General features: G+C 36.9%; 1 protein-coding gene across 4 annotated transcripts in view; it reads left to right on the top strand.

Moving 5' to 3' along the window:
• Positions 1–26,649, top strand: part of SEC24B (SEC24 homolog B, COPII coat complex component) — a 106,044-nt gene that overhangs the window by 42,914 nt on the left and 36,481 nt on the right. For 2 of the 4 annotated variants that reach the window (XM_054486518.2, XM_054486519.2), the window contains exons 4-6: positions 4,159–4,263; positions 13,818–13,898; positions 17,197–17,438. In XM_054486518.2, the coding sequence (XP_054342493.1) occupies positions 4,159–4,263; positions 13,818–13,898; positions 17,197–17,438 (428 nt within the window). The remainder of the gene's footprint in view (positions 1–4,158; positions 4,264–13,817; positions 13,899–17,196; positions 17,439–26,649) is intronic. The other 2 variants (XM_054486520.2, XM_054486522.2) reach the window with 1 other exon arrangement.

A 26,649-nucleotide genomic window follows, 5' to 3' on the forward strand; every position in this document is an offset into this window, starting at 1 on the left:
TATTTATTTTGAGACAGAGTCTTGTTTTGTTGCCTAGGCTGGAGTGCAGTGGCTCAGCTCACTGCAGCCTTGACCCTTGAGACCACTGGGGCTCAAGCGATATTCCCACCTCAGCCTCCTGAGTAGCTAAGGCCACAGGCACACACCACCACATCTGACTAATTTTTTAAAAAATTATTTGTAGAGATGAGGTCTTACAATGTTGCCCAGGCTGGTCTTGAACTCCCAGGCTCGAGTGATTCTCCCACCTTGGCCTCCCGAAGTGCCTTAGATTACAGGTGTGAGCCACTGTGCCTGGCTACCATACCCTGTAAGTGTGTTTTTAGCAAAAACAAGCTATGATATAGGCCATTTACTTTATGGATGATCTCTCCATGTGACCTAATTGGCAAAAGCAGTCCTCAAAACATATCAAAGCATATACTACTAAGTACTAACAGATTCACTTTTTGGTAAATAATTTTTTGTTAAAAAGATGTAGAAAATGTTAAATATTTTATAAAATATAAAAATTAAGAATTGACTATATTTTATCATGAAAAGGTTGTAAAATATTTTATTGCACATGTCACATTGACTCTGAAATCACAGAATTTTTATCTGAGTTTTAGTGAGTATGTTTTAAAAACATTTGGTAGTCCTAGAAAATACTCCATTTGTTTTTAAAATAATTACAACTGGGCATGGTGGCTCACGCCTGTAATACCAGCACTTTGGGAGGCGAAGGTGGGTGGATCATTTGAGGTCAGGACTTCGAGACCAGCCTGGCCAACATGGTGAAACCCCATCTCTACTAAAAATGTAAAAAAATTAGCTGGGCATGGTGGCACAGGCCTGTAATCCCAGCTACTCGGGAGGCTGAGGCAGGAGAATCACTTGAGCTGGGGAGGCAGAGGTTGCAGTGAGCTGAGATCATGCCACTGCACTCCAGCCTGGGTGACAGAGTGAGACTCTGTCTTAAAAAAATAAATAAATAAAATAAAATAATTAGCAGGACTAAGTGTGCTAGTCAGGTTGGTGGGGGGCTTTTTTTTTTCTAATGATGTGCCCTAAAAAGAACAGCTGAAAATAATTTTAATTGAATATACCCAAAAACATGTTTTTAAAGTTAGTGATACAGCTCACATTTATTTCGTATTTAATATGTGACATGCACCATTCTAAGCATTTGAAATATATAACTCATTTAATCCTGACCACAACCATTTGAAGTGTTACCCTATTTTATAGATAATGTAAGTGAAGAACAGAGGTTAGTAACTTGCTCAAGGACATACCAGTAGTAAGTGATAGAACCTGGAGTTGAACCCAGAGTCCCCATCTTTATCCACAATGTTATGCTCCTTCTCTGTTCAGTATTTCCTACTGTGTACTGTATAAGAGACTTGTATACATTACAGCAGTGTGTCATAGTAAGAATTAGGATAAACTAAGGTCACGTGTTTCCTTTGTAAAATAAAGGCTGTCATTAACACGGGCACTTCTTTAGTTGGGTAAGTTTGAGGAGAGTACTTACAGGAATCAACATCTGAAAATTGATTTCCTTAAAACCATTCTTTTGTGGGGACCCTTGAAAAGTCTTCTAGTGTGTACACCTAGTTTCCAGTTTAGGAAAGAGAGCAGTTACTCAAAAGTCTGAACTCCCGAATTTAAAAAAGCTAATCTCCACAAGAGATTTGTTCTAAGATTAGTTTGATTTATTCCTGGTATAGCTGCATCTAGGGAACACTGAAGAATATTAAACAGCACCAAGGATATGTTCTCCTGGAAAGGTTTGCCTGAGGGTACTTTAATGGTTGGTTATTTAAACTAAATGTCCTTTTGAAGATATTGGGGCCCTTTGAATAACAGAGTGCTGCATCATGTTAGATTCTATAAAGTGTTTGATGTTTCTTGGTTTAGTAGATTTATACCTTGGAAGCTCTGGTTAAGATAGAATAAATTATGATATAACATTCCTTCTCCATTCGGTGGTGGTAGTGGTAGAGGTAGCTACTCCATGTACATACATTTCTACAGTGGGTTTCAGGCTGAGCTCTGGGAAAGGATGTCATATTTTACCACCTTATATATTTGATCTATGTATCTCATACATAGATTTTGGCTCTTAAAGAGAATCTGAATTAGAGGCACTTCAGGAAGCATTCGCATATCTTAGAATAGATGACTTGGCTATCAACCCCTTGCCGGCTGTAGCTCCCCATTTGTTGTAGTCTGTATGTGCTATACCCAACCTAGAGCAGGGCGCCATGCCTGGCTAATTTTTTTTTACTTTTTACAGAGATGGGGGTCTCACTATGTTGCCCAGGCTGGTCTTGAACTCCTGGCTTCAAGTGATACTCCTGCCTGAGCCTCCCAAAGTCCTGGGATTATAGACATGAGCAGTTGTGCTTGGCTCAAATTTTCGTTTTAATTAGGCTTTTTGTCAGAAGAATGTGCCACTCTGAATTTGTTTTTGGTATTAAGTTTGTTTCTTGTATTACCTGAACCTATTTTACATTTATTTTATTTTATTTTATTTACATTGATTTTTATTTTATTTACATTGATTTGAATTTGGGATACTGCTGTTTTACCTATATTAAAAGATGTTTCAGCAAAGGTAGCAGATTTTTCCATGACTTTTTTTAGTCATTGTTGAACGATCAAAGCTTCGTTCATCTACAGTTTAACCTTTGCTTCTAAACTCAAATTTTATTATTAATAGTTTTTTTCTTACTCTAGAGATGAGTTGTTTATCCATGCTAATCAAGTATGCTAGTCGCCTGAAAAAAAATAAAGAGAGCATTAAAGCACTATCGTGTGATTTTGGTGAGGCAGGGCTTCATTGTACCCCCAGTATTAGGAAATGTTCTTTAAAATCCCCACTATGTTTCTGGCTTTCTTTTATCTTTTTTTTTCAAAGTAGAGCCATGAGATTTTCCATACAAGGATGTTTATTCTTATTTAAGAAGTGTTTTCATTTTCTTTTTTCTTTTTCTGAGATGGAGTCTCGCTCTGTCACCAGGCTGGAGTGCAATGGCATGATCTCTGCTCACTGCAACCTCTGCCTCCTGGCAGAGGTGATTCTCCTGCCTCAGCCTCCCAAGTAGCTGGGACTACAGGCGTGTGCCACCAGGCCCAGCTAATTTTTGTATTTTTAGTAGAGACAGGGTTTCACCATGTTGGCCAGGATGGTCTCGATCTCTTAACCTTGTGATCCTCCCACCTCGGCCTCTCAAAGTGCTGGGATTACAGGTGTGAGCCACCATGCCCGGCCTTCATTTTCAATTAAGATAATTTTTATTTTCCCTCTTAAAAGCTGTATAGATGTTAATTTTTAAAGTCCTGATTCTACCACATCAAATAATAGAAACACCCAATTACATTTTTTAAAGGGAAGTAGTATACAGTTACCAATACCAGTTTATTGTGCTCTTTTCTACAGAATCTGCCTTCTGTTGGTATATTTCACACAGGACCAGTCTTATTCATCTGCTTCAGACTCACATGTAGGCAATAGGATGACACTGACATGACTGGCTGTCTCAGAAAATTCAGTTTTCTGTAATTCTAACACTTGTAGGGTCACAGTTAATAAGTCACCCAGCCTCCCTGTCCCCCACTCCCAGAGTATCTACTGTTAGCAGAGAACTATGCCGAATACAGTTTTTTTCTTTAACTGTCATTCTTCTTCTGTCATGGGAACTGAGTTTACCATCAAGGTAACATTAGCAGAAGGAAGGGGTACCAAGTATGTGTTTTGTATGCTGTACAAAATCAGTTCACTATAAATGATCACTGCCCACCAAAAATGCACAATCCCAAAGGAAATATACCGCAGGGCCATGAGGTCACAGAAGATAAGCATGTATAGAGCTCAGTAAACTTTTCAGACAATATTATTGTAGCTTCCTAAATACTAACTGTATTGGACAATACATGATAGATACCTTTTCACACTTAAGCCAGTCCATATTAAAGCTGCTTTTACTAAACTGCTTTGCAGAGATTTTCTAATGGTTCTAGTTTCGATAATGAATTTGCTAATATTAATATGCATGTTGGGATGTTCTTTGGAATGTCAGAGTTCTTTCTCACTTTTAATGCAATGTCAAATTTTTATTTCTCATCTTTCCTGTTGGTTTGACTCTTATGTTTGTGCTTTCCACTTTACAGGCATGCAGTATGGTGAATATGTTAATAACCAAGCTAGCTCCGCACCAACTCCCTTGTCATCAACTTCCGATGATGAGGAAGAGGAGGAGGAGGATGAGGAAGCAGGTCTGCTTTAGCTTTACACCAGTTCTTGATCTTTTCCTGCTCAAGTTTTCTTTTTGTTTCCACAGTCTTAGCCTTTTAAAAAAGAGTCTTTGAAGATTTAGCATGATGAAATTAAGAGGTTTGCATTATAGTAGATGTGTCACATAAAATGAGGTGTTTGTTTTGTTTTTCCTCCTTTAGGCATCTTTGCCATATTGTAAATAATAGAATCAGAATACCTCTTTCATGATAGTAGAGTGCATTCTTCTTTCAGAAATGCATTTCCTCCCATGTCACATGCAAAATAATGAGTACTGACTGAAGCTTTTGGCTGATGATTGCTCTAGCATCGTTTTAGGAATAATGCTTCATTTTCTGCTTTGCCTGCTACTTTAGTCTAATCAAAATAAGCCATGCGGATTTTATAATAGGGATAGAGAAATAGGACAGTGTTTCAGTGAGATCCTTTTGGCTTTTCTTGTCATGTATTTAGAAGGCCCAGAATTTGTAGTTATTTTCCTGCTTCATGAAGTAGTACATATCTTGCTAGCTGAAGAAGTTGTGCATATGGTTATGTGTTGCAAACTGTTTAATATCTTTTTCTGCCTTTGATAGGTAGAACACTGCTAAATATTAAGCAGTTCAGTTCCTCCATTAATTCTAATACAGGTTGAATATCCCTTATCTGAAATGCTTGGGACCAGAGTGTTTCAAATTTCAGATTTTTTCAGATTTCAGAATATTTGCTGCATTATACATAGTGAGATAGTTTGAGGATGGGACTCAAGTCTAAATACTAAATTCATTTATGTTTCATATACACCTATACACATAAACTAAAGATAATTTTGTACTATATATATATTTTTATTTTGTTTTGTTTTTTATTTTTGAGACAGGATCTCACTGTGTCACCCAGGCTGGAGTTCAGTGACACAATCATGGCTCCTGCCAACCTCTGCCTCCCAGGCTCAAGCCATCCTCCTGTCTCAACTCCCACGTAGCTGGGACTACAGGCCACCCTGCACAGTTAATGTTTGTATTTTTTGTAGAGGTGGGGTTTCGCCATGTTGCCCAAGCTGGTCTTGAACTCCTGCACTCGGGGAATCCGCCCACCTCAGCCTCCCAAAGTGCTGAGATTACAGGCATGAGCTACCTCGCCAGGCTTGTACTATATATATATATATATACATACATACATACACACACACACATATACACACACACACACACACACATATGTATATATATATGTATACATATATATACATATATGTATGTATAGGACATATATGTATATATATGTGTGTGTGTGTGTGTGTGTATATATATATATTTATTTTTTTATTTTATTTTATTTTATTTTTTTGAGATGGAATCTTCTCTGTTGCCCAGGCTGGAGTGCAATGGAGCGATCTCGGCTTACTGCAAGCCGCACCTTCTGGGTTCACACCGTTTTCCTGCCTTAGCCTCCCAAGTAGCTGGGACTACAGGCGCCTGCCACCACGCCTGGCTAATTTTTTGTGTTTTTAGCAGAGATGGGGTTTCACTGTGTTAGCCAGGATGGTCTTGATCTCCTGACCTCATGATCCTCCCGCCTCGGCCTCCCAAAGTGCTGGGATTACAGGCGTGAGCCACAGTGCCCAGCCTTGTGCAATATTTTTAATAATTTTGTACATGATACAGAGTTTTGCCTGTGGCTTGTCATATGAGGTCAGGTGTGGAATTTTCTGCTTGTGGTGTCATGTCAGCCCTCATAAAATTTTGGATTTTGGAGCATTTAAGATTTTGGATTTTCACATTAGGGATGCTCAACCTATAGTTTAAGACTGAACCAATAAGTGATGATCTTTCAAGTTATTATATGTGACCATAATTCTCGTGTTCTAAATGGGAAGATCTGTTCTACAAACAATCATTTTAACAAAATTTTCTATTTCCTATGCATTTAAAAATATTTAAATCATTATATGCAACTCGAGGGGATAAAAATTGGGGGTGGCAGGTGGGAAATAATTTTTCTTACTCTAAATATGTAAGTACCCATCTATGTTTCTGAAATTTTTTTTGTAATTTTAAATTTTAACAAAATTTCAAACTCTCAGAAGTGTAAAAGAAACCCACATGTACACTTTACCCAGATAAACCATTTTTGCCACATTTGCTTTATAATTCTCTGTCAACATATTTTTGCTATACCATTTGCAAGTAAATTGGAGACACCATAAACTTTACCCCTAATACTTTATGTTTCCTAATCATAAGGTCAGTGTCTTAAATAACCAAAATACAGTTATTAAGAAATTGAACATTGATGCAATAATATCTGATAACACTGTTCATTGTCAAATATCAGTTGTCTGAAGTAGATCAGCTATAAAGCTGTTTTCATGGTCCAGGATCCAATTTGGATCATGCATTGAATTTAGTTTTAGACTCCTTTAGTCTCCAACAGTTCATTAGCCTCTTTCCTTGCCTTAACATTTTCAAAGAGTACAGACCAGTTATTATGTAAAATGTTCCCCAATGTGGGTTTATCTCAGGTTTCCTCATGATTAGATTCAGACCATGCATTTTTCGGAGGATTATCACTAAAGCAATGTTGTGTTCTCAGTGCATCCTATTTGAGGCACATGATGTCAATTTGTTCTCATATTGATGAGGTTAACTTTTATTATTTGAATAAGGTGGTATCTGCCAGGTTGCTCCACTATAAAGTTACTATTTTTCCCTGTTAAAATTAATAAGTCATTTGTGGGGAGATTCTTTGAGACTATGTGAATGTTCTGTTCTTCAAAAAAGAAAAAAAAAAAGAGAGATCAGAAAGATTTGGTGGCTGGTGCAGTGGCTCACGCCTGTAATCTCAGCACTTTGGAAGTCCGAGGCAGGCGGATCACCTGGGGTCAGGAGTTTGAGACCAGCCTGGCCAACATGGTGAAACTCTATCTCTACTAAAAATAACAAAAATTAGCCAGGTGTGGTGGTGCAAACCTGTAGTCCCAGCTACTCTGGAGGCTGAGGCAGGAGAATTGCTTGAACCTGGGAGGCAGAGGTTGCAGTGAGCTGAGATCACGCCACTGCCCTCCAGCTTGGGTGGCAGAGTGAGACTCTGTCTCAAAAAAAAAAAAAAAAAAAAAAAAAAAGATTTAGCATTTATGGCTTTTTTCTAGGGTCTTGTTTATTATTTTTCTTGAGTATATTATAGATTTAAAATTCCTGAGTTTATGGCATTTGGATTTTAATAATACCTAACATTTTTAGCACTTACTGAATGCCAGTCGTAGCAATACAGAGCTAGTATGTCTCCCTTGGTTTTTGTGTCAGTTTTTCTAGACTCACATCCCGACTTTGTCACTTTCTAGCTTTGTGATAATGATAGTAACAATTACATATAGTTGTTTTAAGGATTGAAGATATTGTTTGTAAAGAGCTTAGAACAGTGTGTGGCAAATCGTAAACACTCACAAAGATTAGCTGTCATTACCAGCATTGAGATTGTGTTATTGTCTGTTCTTCTCAACAATTCTGCAAGGCAGAAATAATCAACTCTATTTTACAGATGAATTAACTGCAGCCTGAACATGTTAAGTAACATTTGTCTGTGGTCACACAGCTGCTCAGTAGGCAGAGTAGAGATTCAAACTGAGGTCTTTCTGCAGAAAAGTATGAAAAAGAAGGTGTCTTCCTATCTAGTGAGAGAACATAAACCGGCAGAGTAGGTGGGAAGTAAAGGGCACATGACGGTAGTCACTACAGTATTAAGCTTACATGTTATCTTACTCTCCTGTTTTTTTTTCTACTCCACAAAATAAGACTATATTATTGACATTTTTACTATAATTTTAGTGTTCTCTATTCATGGTTTTTTAAAATAATATCTTTGTTGGTTGCAAGTTAAAGAAACATTCTCAGTGGTGGGATGGGAAGAAAGTCTAGCTTTAAATGGAATTTTATCTTTTAAACCTTGCCCAGTTACAATAATTTTTTTCATATGTACAGAGGTAAAAAGAAAGTGGCTGAAATTCGTGTGGGGATTACATGTAAGTGTCTAACAAAGTAGAGATTTGGAGTGCTCTACTTCTTAAGCATTTCAGTGGCATTTATTCCCTTTATTTGTGAGATTTCTGTGTGTTTAGTTTATGTGGGATTGTTCTCCAACTTTGAAAAAAATTTACTGAACATTGATGAAAAATCAACCAGCAGGTTGGAGAATCAGAAGTTATTGGGTTAGCAGTGTTAAGTGTTGAGGAAAGTTTGGCTGAAAGCTGAGGAAAAAAACAATTGGAAAATCTATCAGGAGGTATCTGTCTTGTTTTGTTTTTTCCCCCTCTGGTAGCACTGTTTGGAGATAGAGGGAAGAGAGAACATGAAGAACATTTCCTGAGTCTCTTGTTAATATCTGTTATACCTGTGATATCTGTTAAGTTGTAATAGTAGCTCTGTGGAGTAGGTGTTATTATGACTGTTGTTACCAATGAGGAGCAGCTCAGAGATGTCAGGTGTCCATTTTCCCTCAACTGGTAGGAAGTGGACATGGAGTTTGAGTTATAGCCTTTTTATGTTTTGTGCAGGTTATGAGGAAATCTCAAATTATCTGGCTAATTTCAAGTTTAGCAATACTAGTAAGTATATTGCCTTTGTTGACCCATATTGCTTGTCTTTTAGAGACAGAAAACAGCTTAAGCCTTTTTTTAAAGGCTTAATTGCTTTCTGATACTCTTCCCTAGCTTCAAGGATTCCGAGCTATTCTTCTGATCTGTTCTCCTTGTTACTTCTTTAGATTTCAGCTCCCTCTCTTTTTCTCTTTCCCTTTTTCTTCTTTCAAGCTGTAACATAGAGCCAGTAAAAGAATGAGAGAAAATTATTTCCAAGTACTGTATTTCATACTTGACCCCCATTTGATCTCAGAATACTTATTATCAGTAATTGTAGTGTGAAGTGACTGAGGCAAATCGATGCTATCCAAGGATTAAGCATGGGACAAGTACCAAAGCCATTGATTCAGTGGAAACCAGCTTTTATGCTAAAAGCAGTATTTTGCTTGGTATCAGGATTCCAAAGATCAATATATTAGCATAGCTCTGGCCATCAAATACTTATAATATGATAGGGAAACAGATACCATATGATTATAGTACAACTTGAAAAGTGTAAGCAGGCGCGGTGGCTCACGCCTGTAATCCCAGCACTTTGGGAGGCTGAGATGGGCGGATCACCTGAGGTCAGGAGTTTGAGACCAGCCTGGCTAACATAGCAAAACCCCATATCTACTAAAAATACAAAGATTAGCCAGGCGTGGTGGCTGGGTCTGTAATCCCAGCTGCTTTGGAGGCTGAGGCAGGAGAATCACTTGAACCTGGGAGACGGAGGTTGCAGTGAGCTGAGATCACGCCACTGCACTCCAGCCTGAGTGACAAGAGTGAGACTCTGTCTCAAAAAAAAAAAAAAGAGAAAAGAAAAGTGTATTAATTCAGGGTTGAGAATGTGCTCCTACATAGGAGAGGAAATGATTTTCTGTGGGCATACAGGAAAAGTTTGACAAAGGATTTGAAATTTGAAGGATGAGTAGTAATTTGCCCTGTGAAGAAAGGAAATTATGGCTAACAGACATAATGCATAAACAGAAGAAAAAATGTAGTATTGGGTCAAGAGTCAGAAGTTTGGTGTAACTGCAAAATAAGGTAAAAGGGAGGATGGTAAAGGGACAGGTGAGAGATGCAGGTGGAAAGGACAAGTAGAAGCCAAATTTTGAAGTTTGTTTTATGACAATGTGTAGGCATTTAGACCTTATTCACTAAGATGGTGGGGAAATTAGTGAAGGTTGTTTTTAAGCATATTCAGAATGTTAACACATAAGTTTTCAATAAGGTACTGTTTTATAAAAATACCTTTTTGATTTATTTGCCAGTAATGGCATGACCTCTAATTAATGCATTAATTAGAATGCATTAATCTAAATAGCAAAATATTATGAGTCTGTTTAGCTTACTGATTTATTTGGGTTTATAACAATTATCATTGCTTTGATATTTTGACAGGTTCAAAAATAGAGATTTGCAGTTATTTTTTCTTCTGAAAGTAAATTTAAAGTAAACTAGCAGATTTCAAACTATTCAGTAAACAGAATAAAAAAATTAATACTTTAAAACATAGCATTATTAAAATGAACAATCTTTAAAATATTAACAGTTGATTTGACATGAAAGAAACTAAACATCTTAATTGAGTAGTAGTATGTTCTTTGGAATAAGTTGATATGTAAGTAATCTTTTATCTTTGGACTTTTTTTTTTTCAAGAGTAGTTATTTCTTGATATATACATTTAAAAGTTTTTCTTAGAATGCCCATGATATTTTTAATAGCAGTTTTGAGAAATAATTCACATACCATAAAATTCACCTATTTAAGTTGTGCTGTTCTGCAGTTTTTAGCATATTCACAAAGTAGCAACCATCACTACTATGTAATTCCAGAACATTTTCTTCATCCCAAAATAGAAACTTCATATGTTTTAGCATTCTTCCCATTCTACCCTCCCCACACAGCCACACACAGCTCTAGGCAACCATTAATCCTCTGTCTCTATAGATTTGTCTATTTTGAACATTTTGTATGTAGAGATCATATAATATGTGGTTGTTACTTGCATCTTTCTTTTAACGTAATGTTTTCAAGGTTCATCCACGTTATGGCATATGTCAGTACTTTATTATTTTTTGTTGCCAAAAAATATTCCATATGTGAATGTATCACATTTTATTTATCCATTCATGAGTTGATGGACATTTGGGTTGTTTCTGCTTTTTGGCTGTTATGAATACTCCTGCTGTGAACATTTGTTGACAAGTTTTTGTGTGGGTTTATGTTTTCATTTCTCTTCAGTAGAATTGCTGGGTCAGAACTCTGTATTTAACTTTCGAGAAACTGCCAAACTGTTTTCCAAAGTAACTGCACCATTTTACAATCCAATGAGGATTCTAATTTCTCCATATCTTTGGTAATAAGTTTTGGCAAAGATGTGGAAAAATTGGAATCCTCATTCGATTGGTTATAACCATCCTAGTGGATGCGAAATGGTATCTCGTTGTTTTGATTTTCATTTTCCTAATGGGATTGTGATGTTGAGCATCTTTTCATGTGTTTATTGGTCATTTGTTTATCTTCTTTGGATAAATATCTGTTCAAATCTTTTGCCCATTTTAAATTTGATTATTTGTTGTTTTATTGTTGAGTTGTAAGAGTTTGTTACATATTCTGGATATTAACCACTTATCAGATATATGATTTGCAAATATTTACTCTCATTCTGTGGGTTGTCTTTTTACTTCTTGATGATACAGTAACCTTTAGAGCACAAAAGTTCTTAATTTTGATAAGTCCAAATTATCTTTTTTCTTTTGTTGCTTGTACCTTTGATGTCATACCTAAAAATTCATTTAGTCATGAAGATTTATTCCTGTATTCTAAGAGTTTTATAGTTTTGGCACTTACATTTTATGTCTGTGATCCATTTTGAGTTAGTTGTGGTGTAGGGAAGGGGACCAGCTTTGTTATTCTGCATGTGGATATGTCTAGTTGTTCCAGCATCATTTGCTGAAAAGAATATCATTTCTCCATTGAAATGTCATGGTAAATTGTTTAGTTTTATTAAGGAAAAATATAAAATTAACTGTTTTAAATTGTATAATTCAGTGGCATTTACTACATGTACAGTGTTGTGCAGTCCCCACTTCTATTTATCTCTGTCTAATTTTGTGAAGTACTAGACATTTTCATCATCCCAAAAGAAAATCCTACACTCAGTCACTCTCCATTTTCCCCTCCCCTCAGCCTGGATCTTTCATATAAATAGAATTATATAATATATATATTATATATTATAATATATATGGTATATATATGATATATACATATAATATATACATACGATATATATATGGTCTTTTCTGCTTGATTTATTTCACTTAAGCAAATTTTCAGGTTTCGTTCACATTGTAGTGTGTATCCATACTTCATTTTTATGGCTAAATAATATCTCATTTTATAGATATACCATATTTTGTTTATCCATTCATCTGTTGATGAATATTTGGAGACTTTTGACCTGATATATCAGCATTCTGCTTTAGTTTAAAATTCACAAATAAAAGGAACAAAAAGGAAAGGGCATTACTTTCCATTCTTTATTAAGAGGAAAAATATATGTGCAAAATTGTTCTACTTATCACGAAGAAGGCACTTCGTAAATATTAGTGTCTTCTACCTATTCCTTAATTTGATGGGTGTCTTCATATCCACTGTCTTATTTAGACCTTATAAGAACATAAAAAACCACACATAGGACATTTAAAAAATCATTAGTATTTTGCAGAAGAGTTATATAGCAAGTTACCTTCACTTATTCTTAGGAGAAAAGACCCACAAAGTTATATAGCAAGTAAATGATGGAGTTGATGTAACTGCAGTCTTTGCCTCCAAATCATGTTCTTTGCTGATAAGAAAATGTTCCTACACAAAAAACATTAGCTATTATGTCCTGAGTCAGTATACCTGATTCTCATGTTCATCTAAAATTATTCAATGAAAGATAATTATGCATACCTGTTCCTTTCCTATCACAGTTGAAAATTAACCTAAATGTAGTTTAAACACCAGTTATAATACTGGTATTAAGAGCAAGGGATAACCTCTGTAGCACAGAATTTTGTCTTACTGTGAAACAAAGCAAGATCTCTAACATAATAGAGGGATCATGCAGATTTTTTGTTTTATTCATCATAATATACTCTAGCATATGTACCCAGGATAATTGTAGGTCTCAAAATATTTGTTGAATGAATGGAAGAAGTATATTGCTTGTTCTGTTCATGTGACCTGTGACCAGATTTCATCATAAATTGCCACTGAACTCTCATCTTAATCTTAACAGGTTTTGAATGAGCACACATAATAAAAATTCTTATAGTCTAACATTTATATGAATTAGCATGCCTTTCATTTATATTACCTTATTAAATATGGCAGGTGTTATTTAATCTCTATTCTGCAGATATGTAAACTGAGACACAGAAAACTTAGTAGCATGCCAGATAAGCAACCTAAGCCACAGACTCCTCATTTATGAATGTCTCAAACAGTGTGCTATGATATAAATAAAAGTCATTAAAATTTAATTACCTTAAAATACCCTAATATTGATAAAATATATTTAGTAGTATATTTGGTAGATGTGATCCTTAAGATGTGACTATATTAACATTTCTATCAACCTAAAGTTTTTATTTATGTGTTTGACTACTTTTAATAGTTTAATATCTGTTCTTCTCTAAGATGCTTTACATGTTTAACTGAATTTTATCCCACTCATCAGCTTCATATTCTTTCCACTCTCATCTTCTATTCTTAACAGAAATTCATTGGTTTTTAAAATGTCTCTAGACATCAATCATTTTACTTTTTTACTAGAATCAGGAATTTTCCTAGTTCTGCAAAAACATCTTTTTCAAAGTTGCCAAAGGCTGCTTTAAGATACTTTGTCATTTTAAACCTAGTAGATATTTTGGTTTTCCTTTTAGGTGTTGACAGCTCTTCTACCACAAGCAGTGCTTCTCCAATGCCCAACAATTATGATGCCCTGGAAGGAGGCAGTTACCCAGGTAATTTGTTGTTTTGTGCTTGCTGGATCTTCATTTTGAAAGTTATTGACCATCAGTTGCCTTCAAATGTGAACATGTATTACACATAATAGCAGGCTATATTTTTAACAAGAAAAGAAGGACATTTTTCTGGCACTTCTCAGCCTCAACTTAATAGCGTTGTCACTAACAACTATGAAGGTTGTTTCTGGGGCTATTATTTTTTGTTGTTATCATACTCTATCTTTTTCTAAAAGATTTTCAATAGCTTTTCTCTTCTTTCCCCTTCTTTTTAAAGAATAACTACTCCTTAAATAAATTTTATATTTCTATTGTCATGCTTAGGTCTTTGAATTTGAATTCTTTTCAACCAGCCTCTGAGTATAGTCTTTGACTCTTTGCTCCCTCAATGGCTTCTGGCTGCTTCTAGTAGGTAAATAGATGCTACCTTCAACTTGGGGGTAGGTTTTGGAGACATCACTTTTAACCATATCTGGAAATCACTTTAGCCATTACATTCAAGTACAGGAGTGGACAGTATTGAAAGAAAAAACTATCATTTCGTTTTAATATACTGTGATTTTTCTTGCCCTCCTGTCTCCTATCACTGACAACCTGACAACTGTACCTGACCTCTGTCTCTCTTTTCCTAATGATTCCAAGCTTCAAAACTAACAGAAAAAGCAGTTTTGCCCTTCTTTTTATTTCTTATCTCTTTGTTGATGATCCAGGATGAAGTTTAATTGAAGTTGGAATGTTCTATACTTAAAAAAAAAAAAAACCCATACTATCTTGCTATCACTATTCTATGAATCAGTAGAAAACTTTAATCTTTTCAGCTCAGTATGGAATTCCCTTGTAATATTTTAAAAATACTTGAATAAACGATTCAGTTTTTTGTAGTTAAGGATTTTTCCCCTAGGAATTTTGTGTGTGTGTGTCTGTGTGTGTAAGAAGTTGTAAACCATTCCAAAAACAATCTCTTATCAAGATATTCTAGAAGAGTTGCTTCATTTACTAAAAGATGAACAACCATATAGCATCCCACGAGCTCTAGATTAATGTGAAATGAAATGTCTAGTGTAGTATAGTTGAAAGATTCTGGCCCTGCAGTCAGACTTTGGTTTCTTTGTATTCATTCAGTCAACAAATTCTAATCTTATAATGAACTATGTGTTGAGAGTATTTCAGTAACCTTGGACAAGTTTTCTTCCTATTTATACTACACCAAAATTAAAGAACTACGTGAGCATCTGTAGCAGTAATGTTAAATGAGTTGTAGGCCTACTATATGTCAGGTACTAGAATAGATCTATAGAAACGTAGAAATATTATTCTTTCCTGAAGAAGGGGAGAAGATTTAGACCTTCATGTTTATAACTCCAATTTTCCTCTTTCTTCATCTTCTTTTTTTTTTTTTGAGACGAGATCTCAGTCTATCACCCAGGCTGGAGTACAGTGGCATGATCATGGTTCACTGCAGCCTGGTGCTACTGGGCTCAAGCCATCCTCCCTCCTCAGCCTCCCAAGTAGCTGGGGCTACAGGTGCACACCACCATATCCAGCTTTTTTTTTTTTCTTTTCATAAAGATGGGGTCTCACTTTGTTGTCCAGGCTGGTATCAAACATCTGGCTTCAAACAGTCCTTCCACCTTGGCCTTCCAAAGTGTTGGGATAATAGGCGTGAGCCATTGCACCCAGCCTCATTTTTTTTTTTTTTATTTCTTATGCTGATAATTTATCATGTTAAGAGAACTTTCTGCCTATGTTTCCATCACCATGAGGAGGGACAAGCAAGAGATCTAAGGATTATGACACCGTGTTGAAGGTCTTATCCTTTTAAGAAGTCTGGGAGGTTACCAGAAAGCCAGTAAGCTGATCCTTGCCTAATCAGCACAAGATGATAGCAGAATGTCTAGGAATGTATCTTCAGAATTAGACCCAATGAGGAGATGTGATTCTTAAAGAAAAAAAAAAAAGATTGATTCAGTTAAATGTTTCTAAGAATATATTTTTGCAGAATCCCAAATGCTGGTGAAGGATATCTTACGAACTAAAATGAATGCACATTGTAGAGTTGACTTCAAAATAGGACTAAACAGTCAGTATGCCAAATTGTTAATAATGGTTATGTGTAGAGTAACTTTTAGAGTTTCTTTTTGTTGATACTGTTTTTGTATATGATTTTAAGTTTTCTGCAGTTTTTTTGTTTTCCACTTTCTGTTTTAAATTTAAATCAGGGCATTCATTCATTAAATACATTTTATTTGACATTTATTACATACTAAACATTGTTCTAGGAGCAGGACACTATTCTAGATACTACCTTTTTTTTTTTTTTTTTTTTTTGAGACAGAGTCTCGCCCTGTGGCCCAGGCTGGAGTGCAATGGCACAATCTCGGCTCACTGCAACCTCAGCCTCCTGAGGAGCTGGGACTACAGGTGCCCGCCACCACGCTCAGCTAATTTTTGTATTTTTAGTAGAGATGGGGTTTTACCATGTTGGCCAGGCTGGTCTCAAACTCCTGACCTCATGATCCACCCACCTCAGTCTCCTTAAGTGCTGGGATTACAGGAGTGAGCCACCACTCCCAGCCTCTAGACACTATCTTTCATACTTGACTAACAGTTTTGCTACTGCAAATAATGCATATTTTTAGGGGATTATGGAAACATGCTACTCCTTCCATAGAGTTAGTTTTTATATAGATGGTGGGGTTAGATAAAGCAAATTAGAGAAAAGAGTAGTTGGCACCCTTTTTATTGCTTGCTTTGTTTTGTGGTGCTTAGTCTCTGCTGAGAGAATTTTTTGAAACTACTAACTTTGTGTGTGCGTTTGTGTGTATTATATAAATATATTCTTATCTGTTAGAATTACCAACTCAAGGGGCTCACGCCTGTATGCTCAGCACTTTGGGAGGCCGAGGTAGAAAAATCTCTTGAGCACAGGTGTTCAAGACCAGCCTAGGCAACATGGGACACTCCATCTCTATTTTTAAAAAAAGAAATACCAACTAATGTATCTGTTGGTGAAATGATGTAAAATATGGGGTGGAGTTTCTGTAAAAAGGAATTAAAAAAAAGATGTAGTATGACAACATGTAAAACAAGATTAGCAAAATATTGATAATTATTGAAGCTTACTGATAAGTATATGGGGTTCATCATTCTCCCTACTTTGTGTGTGTCCAAAATTTCTTAGAATAAAAAGCTTTAAAAAGAAAAAAGGAAATGTCAGGGGTTATGGACTGGATCAGCAGTCCAGTCTTTGTGGAGTCTTGATTTTCAGTTGTTAACACCATGTGTTTCCATTTTTTAGATATGCTTTCTTCATCAGCAAGCAGTCCTGCTCCTGATCCCGCCCCTGAACCTGATCCTGCTTCTGCTCCAGCTCCAGCTTCAGCTCCAGCTCCTGTCGTCCCTCAGCCTTCAAAAATGGCTAAGCCTTTTGGCTATGGCTATCCAACACTTCAGCCTGGTTATCAGAATGCTACAGCACCACTTATTTCTGGAGTACAGCCCAGTAACCCGGTATATTCTGGGTTCCAGCAGTATCCTCAAGTATGTATTCAGTCATATACACACATTGTAACAGTTACAAAACTTAATTCTGACAAATTCCTGGTGGGATTTTTACCTGTGATCCAAGTGGATCTTAGGTACAAACACATGTCAGCCTAGATCAAACATACATAGAATTTGATCCCAGCTTTTTTGTGTGTATATATGTAGAAAAAGATTAAATGAAATATAAATATCACATTTTTAAAGAGGTTAAATCTAGTTCAAGATATTAGCTATGATTTTATTTTTCTTCATGGTATCTTTATTTTTCAGAGTCTACAATTGCAAGTATTAATTTTATAATCAGAAAATTTAAGTAAATGTTAAGTTTTTAAAAAAATTTTATATTATCAAGCTGGCATTCTCCTTAGAAAATGACAGGTAAAATGTGATTTGGTCCCTACACTGCATTTAAAGAACTTTATGACACATAACTCACCTTTATAAGAGCCTCCACACACATAAATATGCTCATAGGCTCACATGCTCATTTACTGCTGAAGTGGCTACATTGTCTGGGGTCTAAACCCGTGGTTTGTCATCTTGCAGCCAGGAAAATTTAGGATGTGGACACACACGAGGAGTTTATGGGTGGAAGTTTAATAGGCAGCAGAGAGGAGAAAGAGAAACAGCTTTCTCCATAGAGAGGGGCCTCTGAGCGGAAAACACTGGCTGGAGGTGGATGCACCAAATTTTATAGTCCATCTTGAGGAGGCAATGTCTTATTTACCTAGGGCTCGCAGATCAGTTCGATTAGTTGTTACGTTTACATAAGGCCTTGGGGGAAAGGCTGGTTGCCCTACCCTAATCTTATTATGCAAATGAATTATCTTTGGCCAGCACCATCTTGTCTGCTCTTTACTGTACACGTGACTGGCAGATAACGGATGATGGAGCCGCCATCTTGAACATGTCTAGCCACTAGTTCCTGCCAGCATTCACTCTTGCAGGCTCCCAGCTTGCTTGTCTGTGTCTGCCGCTCGACTTTACAGGCTGCTCTTCGTTAGTGAATGGTTTGGGGCTGCTTTTCATTAAAAAGAAAAGCCTTACTGAGGATTCCCATACCTTCACTATCTGCCTAAGTGATTTCTTTTTAAATCCTATATCACTGCTGCTAGGAACCATTCTGACATGACCTTTTCTGGAGCTACCTCATAAACCTAGCAGTTTAACAACTGATATGATATTTATACAGTTAAATACTTAACAGGACAGTATTTCATTCACATCTATATTTATTGAGAAGAAAATAAAATACAGGGAAACAATTTTTTTTTTTTTTTTTTTTGAGATGGCATCTCACTCTACCGCCTAGGCTGGAGTGCAGTGGCGCTATCTTGGCTCACTGCAACCTCTGCCTCCTGGGTTCAAGCAATTCTCCTGCCTCAGCCTTCCAAGTAGCTGTGATTACAGGTGCCCACCACCATGCCCGGCTAATTTTTGTATTTTTAGTAGAGATGGGGTGTCACCATGTTGGCCAGGCTGGTCTTGAACTCCTGACCTCAAGTGATCCGCCTGCCTCGGCCTCCCAAAGTGTGCTGGGATTACAGGCGTGAGCCACCGTGCCTGGCCAGGAAACAATTTTAATGACAAGAGTATTGCTACTTACAGAAAACTGTTCTCAGTTGACTAACCTTATAGAAATTTTATGGTGAAGTAAGAATGAAAATGAGAAATGGGATAATCAGTGAGGAGCAGTGGCTTACTCATGTAGTTCTAGCTACTCAAGACTAGAGTAGAAGGATTGCTTGAGCTCAGGAGTTTGAATCTAGCCTGGGTGACATACCAAGAGCCCATCTTGAGCAGGGGTGGGGCAAAAGAAAAAGGAAAATTATTTGTTTCTGGAATTTAACCTTAGAATTAAAGTACAGAGGAAAAAGGGAGGAAGAAAACTGAGAGACATTAGAGGAATATGGTTGGTTAGTACAGATTTCTCTGCCTCCCATTTTGCTAGATTTTCTTTATGGCTCTGTTGTTTCATGTGAAACAATTTTTAAGTCTGTCCTGTTTGACTCTTGTACTTTTAGGCAAATTCCTATTTGGGGTTGTAACATATTATTTACTTAGAATTTTTATGACAAGAAAACCAGGTTCAAAGAAAGGATTGATTCTTGGAAGTGTTGAGCAAGGAGAAGAAAAAAATTATTTTGAAATAGTAAATGGTCTTACATAATGACTTAGGACAATAGTCCGCAAACCATGGCCCTCTGGCCAAATCAGGCCCACTGTCTGTTTGTAAATAAAGTTTTATTGCAATACAGCCATGCCCATTCTTTTATGTTATTGTCTATGGCTGCTTTTGCACTACGGTAGTACAGTTGAGTAGTTGGAAAAGAGATCATGTGGCTCTCAAAGCTTTAAAATAATGACCTTCTATCTACAGAAAAAGTCTGCTGACCCGTGACAAAGGAGTGTAGGAAGTATTTTTCATTTCGTATTTTATTTGGGAGGTTATTTTAGAAAAGTCAAAAAATTACCTTTGGGATAAGAGTAAAAATAAATATTCTACCAGAATTAAAAAATACAACATCATTTTATTCTGTAATCACAATCCTTTTTATATTCTGGGTCTAGTACAAATGTTAGAAAAGTTTGGATAAAGGGGACAAAGATATACTAAAAAGTAACCTGGGTTATTAATCGCACTTAAGTGAGCATCATAAAGCCAAAATATTTAGAAGTAGACTGTTAGAAAGCAACCATTCCTACCTTTCTTTTTTTTTTTTTTTACATAATTGGAAGCATACCATATGTACTCATGTCTAGATTCTTTTGCTCAACATTATGCTTATTGTGTGATTGTAATTCATTCATTTTCATTGTTATGTGGTACTCAATCATGTGAATAGACCAGTTTGTTTATTTGTTCTATTGTTGATGGGCATTGGGGTAACTTTCCAGTGTGGGGCCATTATGAATGATGCTATTGTGAACATTTCTGTCCGTGTCTTTTAGTGAGTGTATATATCTAGGAATGGAATTGCTGGGCCATTGGATATTCATTTTTCAACTTTAGCAGTTAAAGCTAGACAGTTTGCCAAAGTGATATTCTGATTTATACCTCATTAGCAGTGTGTGAGAGTTCAGTTGCTTCACATTCTTGTCAACACTTGGAATTTTGACTTTCTAAATTTTAAATAGTCACCTTCGTTTCATTTTTTTGAGGAATAGAAACTCAAATAAGTGAAATCACCTGTCCAGTACCAGGCTTGGTTCTAAGAATGCAAAAGACCTTGCAGTACAGAATTAAGCACTTTTTTTCTCTTTAACTGGTAAGGATTTGTACAGTAAAAAATCATACTCAGACTTGATAGATGGATCTTTCCAAGGAAGATTACAAGCAGCTATTTTTGTCTGATCTGAATTTGAAATCATTTTTTGAACACTACTGTTTTAGGGTCAGTGAACAGTAATGATTTAGGTATACAGCTAGGACCTACATTTAAATTCTTACCTATCTACTAAAAAAGATTATAAATTTTCATTGAAGATTAAAATTGTGAAACTTTTTTAAAAGAAGTCTTTTTTTATTTTGAGACGGAGTCTCGCTCTGTTGCCCAGGCTGGAGTGCATTGGCGCAATCTCGGCTCACGGCTCACTGCCTCCTCCACCTTCTAGGTTCAAGCGATTCTCCTGCCTCAGCCTCCCAAGTAGCTGGGACTACAGGCATGTGCCACCGTGCCCAGCTAATTTTTTGTGTTTTTAGTAGAGACGGGGTTTCACTGTGTTAGCCAGGATGGTCTGGATCTCTTGACCTCGTTATCTGCCCACCTTGGCCTCCCAGAGTGCTGGGATCACAGCTGTGAGCCACCACGACTGGCCCATTTATTTTTGAAGTTCCAGGTAGGGTAATAATATCTTAGCTTAACTTTAAACAGTCTTAACAGTCATAATAAAGTTGAAATGCCTTTAAATGTTGTACCTAATGTAGTGCAATGAAAGAGCTCTGTGTAAAGGCTTTTCTTTGTATTGATTAATTTGAGATGACCTATTAAGTAGTGGGAAACCCTAACAGTTGGTTTTTGAAGGGAAAAAAACGCCTTAAAATTTGTTTTTTTAGGGTTGAAAAACAGGAAAAAGGCTGATGTTTAAAAACAAAAATAAAAATTAGAAAAATATTTTCAGTGAATATATGAAAAACCAGATATAGATACTATATAGCTTTTTTAAATTACAAATTTAGTGAGATCAATTAGAGAAAATGCAGATAAGCAAAAGGAAAAATATTAATAAATATTAACCAGTATTTCTACCAGGTTGTAAACAGCAATGCTTGGAGTCTGTCCTTCCAGGTTTCTTTCACTACACCTTGCTAGGGAAGCCAGGAAAGAAGCTGATTGTCTAGATGACTTGTTTAAACAAACAAAAGAAGTTGAAAAGTACAAATATCACTTTGGAAAATGTTTAAATTTATTTAACAGTATAAGAAGAAACCTTTCTTATTATATCTTTCATCATTTTGGTACTTGTATGTTTTATAATGAGTCTCCCATTTGCGGGGCATAACTCAGTTTCAAAATCAACATCATTTTAAGCTTGGTGTGCTTCTGTGATCCCAGTTAACACAGGAGAATCACTTGAGCTGAGGAGTTTTGAGACCAACTTGGGCAATATAGCAAGAACCTGTGACAAAAGAAAAAAAATCCTTGTGTGTGTATACACACACACACACACACACACATACTTTATCATACATAAACGCACATGCATACAGTCATGTGCTGCATAATGACATTTTAGTCAATGATGGACCACATATATGATGGTGATCCCATAAGATTATAATGGAGCTGAAAAATTCCTGTCACCTATTGACTTTGTAGCTGTGCTAATGTCATAGCACAGTGCATTACTCATGTGTTTGTGGTGATGCTCTGCATCAAACAAACCTGTACTTCCAGTCATATAAAAGTATAACACATACAGTTATGCACAGTACATAATACTTGATAATGAAAATAAATGACTACTGGTTTATGTATTTACTCATACTAAACTTTCTATCTTTATTTTAGAGTGTACTCCTTCTATTTATAAAAAACAAAAGTTAACTGTAAAGCAGCCTCACACAGGTCCTCCAGGAAGTATCCAGAAGAAGGCGTTGTTATCACAGGAGATGACAGCTCCTTACATGTTATTACACCTTAAGACCTTCCAGTGAGACAGGATGTGGAGGTGGAAGACAGTGATACTGATCCTGATCCTGTGTAGGACTAAGCAAATGTATGTGTTTGTGTATTCATTTTCAACAAAAAAGTTTAAAAGAAAAAAAATATAAAACAGAAAAAAGTTATGGAATAAGGCTGTAAAAGGAAGAACATTTTTTGTACAGCTGTACAATGGGTGTTTTACACTGTTTTTGCAAAAGTCAAAAAGTTATTTAGATTGGTGCAAAAGTCATTGCGGTTCTTGCCATTGAAAGTAATGACAGGCCAGGTGCATTGGCTCACACCTGTAATCCCAGCACTTTGGGAGGCTGAGGTGGGTGGATCACCTGAGGTCAGGAGTTTGAGACCAGCCTGGCCAACATGGTGAAACCGTGTCTCTACTAAAAATACAAAAATTACCTGGGCATGGTGGCGGGTGCCTGTAATCCCAGCTACTAGGGAGGCTGAAGCAGGAGAATCGCTTGAACCCAGGAGGCAGAGGTTGCAGTGAGCCAAAATTGCAGCAGTGCACACCAGCCTGGGCAACAAGAGCAAGACTCCGTCCTTAAAAAAAAAAAAAAAAAATGACAAAACCCACAGTTACATTTGCACCAACCTATTAAAATAAATAGTTTATAAGGTAAAGAAGTTACAATAAACTAATGTATTACAGAAGAAAGAAAAACTTTTTTTCCTCCAGAGTCTGCTTCTGTCACCCAGGCTAGAGTGCAGTGGCACAATCTTGGCTCTGACTGCAGCCTCCACCTCCTGGGCTCAAGCAGTTCTCGTGCCTCAGCCTCCCAAGTAGCTGGAGGATTACAGGCGCCTGCCAGTACCACGCCCGGCTAATTTCTGTATTTTTAGTAGAGATGGGGTTTCACCATGTTGTTCAGGGTGGTCTCAAACTCTGGACCTCAAGTGATCCACCCGCCTAGGTCTCCCAAAGTGCTGGGATTACAGATGTGAGCCACCATGCCTGGCCAAAAACTATATTTTTATAGGTTTGATAAAGCCTAAATGTGCGTGTTTATAAAGCCTACAGTACAGTAGCGTCCTGGGCTTTCACCTTCACTCACCGCTCACTCACTGACTCACCCAGAGCAACTTCCAATCCTGTAAGCTCCCTTCATACTAGGTGTCCTATGCAAGTGTACCATTTTGTATCTTTTGTACTATATTGTTCTTGTAGTTTTTCTATGTTTAGATATACAAATATCATTGTGTGCAGTTGCCTACAATATTCAACACAGTAACAGTGCTGTACAGGTTTGTAGCCTAGGAGCAATAGGCTATATCATATAGCCCAGGTGTGTAGTAGGCTATACCATCTAGGTTTGTGAGTACACTCTGTGATGTTTGCACAAGGACAAAATCACCTAACGACACATTTCTCAGAACATGTCCTCATCATTAAGCGACATGACTACACACACACAATTTGTGCATTTGTCTTAACTATTTCCTTAAGTGGAATTACAGAATCAAAACATTTAATTGTTTTTTTTCTTTTTTTGTGAGATGAAGTCTCACTCTGTGTCCCAAGCTGGAATGCAGTGGCACGATCACGGCTCACTGCAACCTCTGCCTTCCAGGTTCAAGCGATTCTCTTGCCACAGCCTCCCGAGTAACTGGGATTATAGGCGTGTGCCACCATGTCCAGCTTAATTTTTGTGTTTTTAATAGAGATGGGGCTTTACCATGTTGGCCAGGCTGGTCTCAAATTCCTCACCTCAGATGATCTACCTGCTTCGGCCTCCCAAAGTGCTGGGATTACAGGCGCAAGCCACTGCATCCGGCCAGCATTTAATTCTTTAAGACTTTAGAATTTCTCTCTACTCAATAGAAGTGTATTCCTACTCTGTGGCAGTACTATTCTAGGCACTGAGAATACGAGAGGAGGCTCAGTGAACAAAACAGTTCCTGCTCTTAAGAAGATTGATGGGAGGTCGGGATTAATAAGACAATAAATAAGTAAACAAATAATTAATTTCAAGTAGTTACAAGTGCTATGAAGTAAGACAAGTTGAAGTAGTTTCTGGGGTGAAAATGTGGAGTAGGTGGTCAGATAAGCAGCCTTCATTGTAGAAGTTAGGTTTGAGTTAACATATGGAAGACAAGAAAAAGCATGGAAGGATCTGTTGTTAAAGCATCTCAGGCTGAATAAACTGATATGCAAAGACTTAAGGCAGGAACAAGTTTGACATGTTTGAGGAATAAACTCCCAGTGTTGTGGGAATTCAGCCATGGGTAGAGTAATAGGGATGAGATCAAAGAGCTAAAGGACCACAGTCAGAAGCTTAGATTTTACCCGAGGTGCATAAGAGAGGTATCAGATATTTTATGTAATGGGATGACATCTAATTTACATATTTAGAAAATCATTTGGCTGCTGTGTGAGGAATGGATTAGAGATAGGAGTATTTGAAAAGACAAAATGGAAGCAGGGAGACAAATTGAAGTTCTGCCCTAATTCAGGAAATTGATGGTTGTTCTTTGTGCTAAGGTAGTACCATGGAGGTTGTAAAAAGTGAATAGATAAGAGATAACTTTTTATATGCCAGTGAATTGGATGTGGTGGGTGAGGGAAAGGAAGGTGTCAAGAGTAACTCCTAGGTTTTTGGCGTAACACCTGGGTAGAGGTTAGCGTATTTACTGAGATAATGAAGACAAAGGTCTAGGAATGGGAATTGAGTTGGCCATGTTAAATTAAAATACCTAATGGAGGTGTCAGACAGTATTTGATCAGTGGTTGTTGGTCAAGTATGGAGAAATAATGTGCCAATTTATACTTCAAGCAAGAATGTATTTAATTGCCCCTTTCTCTATATTGTGAAGTACCCCAATAATTATTTTGTATAAGCAAAAATTTTTTTTATAATTATTGGTCATATGTATTTCTTTACTGAAATCCCTGTTTATATTTTTTCACCATTGTTCTGTATGTCTGCGATAAGTGTAAACCTTTTGTGTTTGTATATTGTAATTTTCTGCTATGTTGACATTGGTTTTTAGTGTGTTTTTATTTTTTACCTTGGAGAAATACTTAAATTTTATGTAGTTATTTTGTAATTTCTTTCTTTCTTTCTTTCTTTCTTTTTTTTGAGATGGAGTCTTGCTCTTTAGCCCAGGCTGAACTGCAGTGGTGCGATCTTGGCTCACTGCAACCTCTGCCTCCCAGGTTCAAGCGATTCTCCTGCCTCAGACTCCCGAGTAGCTGGGACTACAGGCATGTGCCACTATGCCTGGCTAATTTTTTTTTTTTTTTTTTGAGTTAGAGTTTCACTCTTGTTTCCTGGCTGGAGTGCAATGGCTCGATCTTGGCTCACTGCAACCTCTGCCTTCCGGTTTCAAGCGATTCTCCTGCCTCAGCCTCCCGAGTAGCTGGGATTACAGGCGCCTGCCACACCACGCCCAGCTAATTTTTCAATTTTTAGTAGAGACGGGGTTTCACCATGTTGGCCAGGCTGGTCTTGAACTTCTGACCTCGTGATCCACCCACCTCGGCCTTCCAAAGTGCTGGGATTACAGGCATGAGCCACCGTGCCCCGCCTAATTTTTGTATTTTTAGTAGAGATAGGGTTTCAACATGTTGGCCAAACTGGCCTCGAACTCCTGAAGTCAAGTGACACGCCCACCTCGGCCTCCCAAAGTGCTGGGATTGCAGGTGTGAGCCACTGTGCCTGGCCTCATTTTATAATTTCTTGTATTGTTTTTACCTTTGTATCCTTTAAAAGGTCTTTTCAGCGTTAAGATTAGGAAAATATTCTAGCTATTTTTTTTTTTTAGTTCTTTGATGATTTTGGTTTTGCATCATTAATCCATCTAAGGTTTTATTTTGGTACATAATGTAAATAAGAAGTCTCATTTTCTCCCCTTCACCTGCAGAATGGTTTACCCTTAGTTCTATCATTTATTAGATAATGTGTCTTCTCTCTCTGATTAAATATCCCACCTTTATTTTATATCCTAAATTCTTAGAAACTTGGGTCTTTTGGGGGGTTTTCTGTTATATGCTGCTATTAATCCATGTGATCATTTTTCTGATTCTTTACGGCTCTACA

Source organism: Pongo pygmaeus, chromosome 3, assembly GCF_028885625.2.
Source record: "Pongo pygmaeus isolate AG05252 chromosome 3, NHGRI_mPonPyg2-v2.0_pri, whole genome shotgun sequence".
Lineage (NCBI taxonomy): Eukaryota > Metazoa > Chordata > Mammalia > Primates > Hominidae > Pongo > Pongo pygmaeus.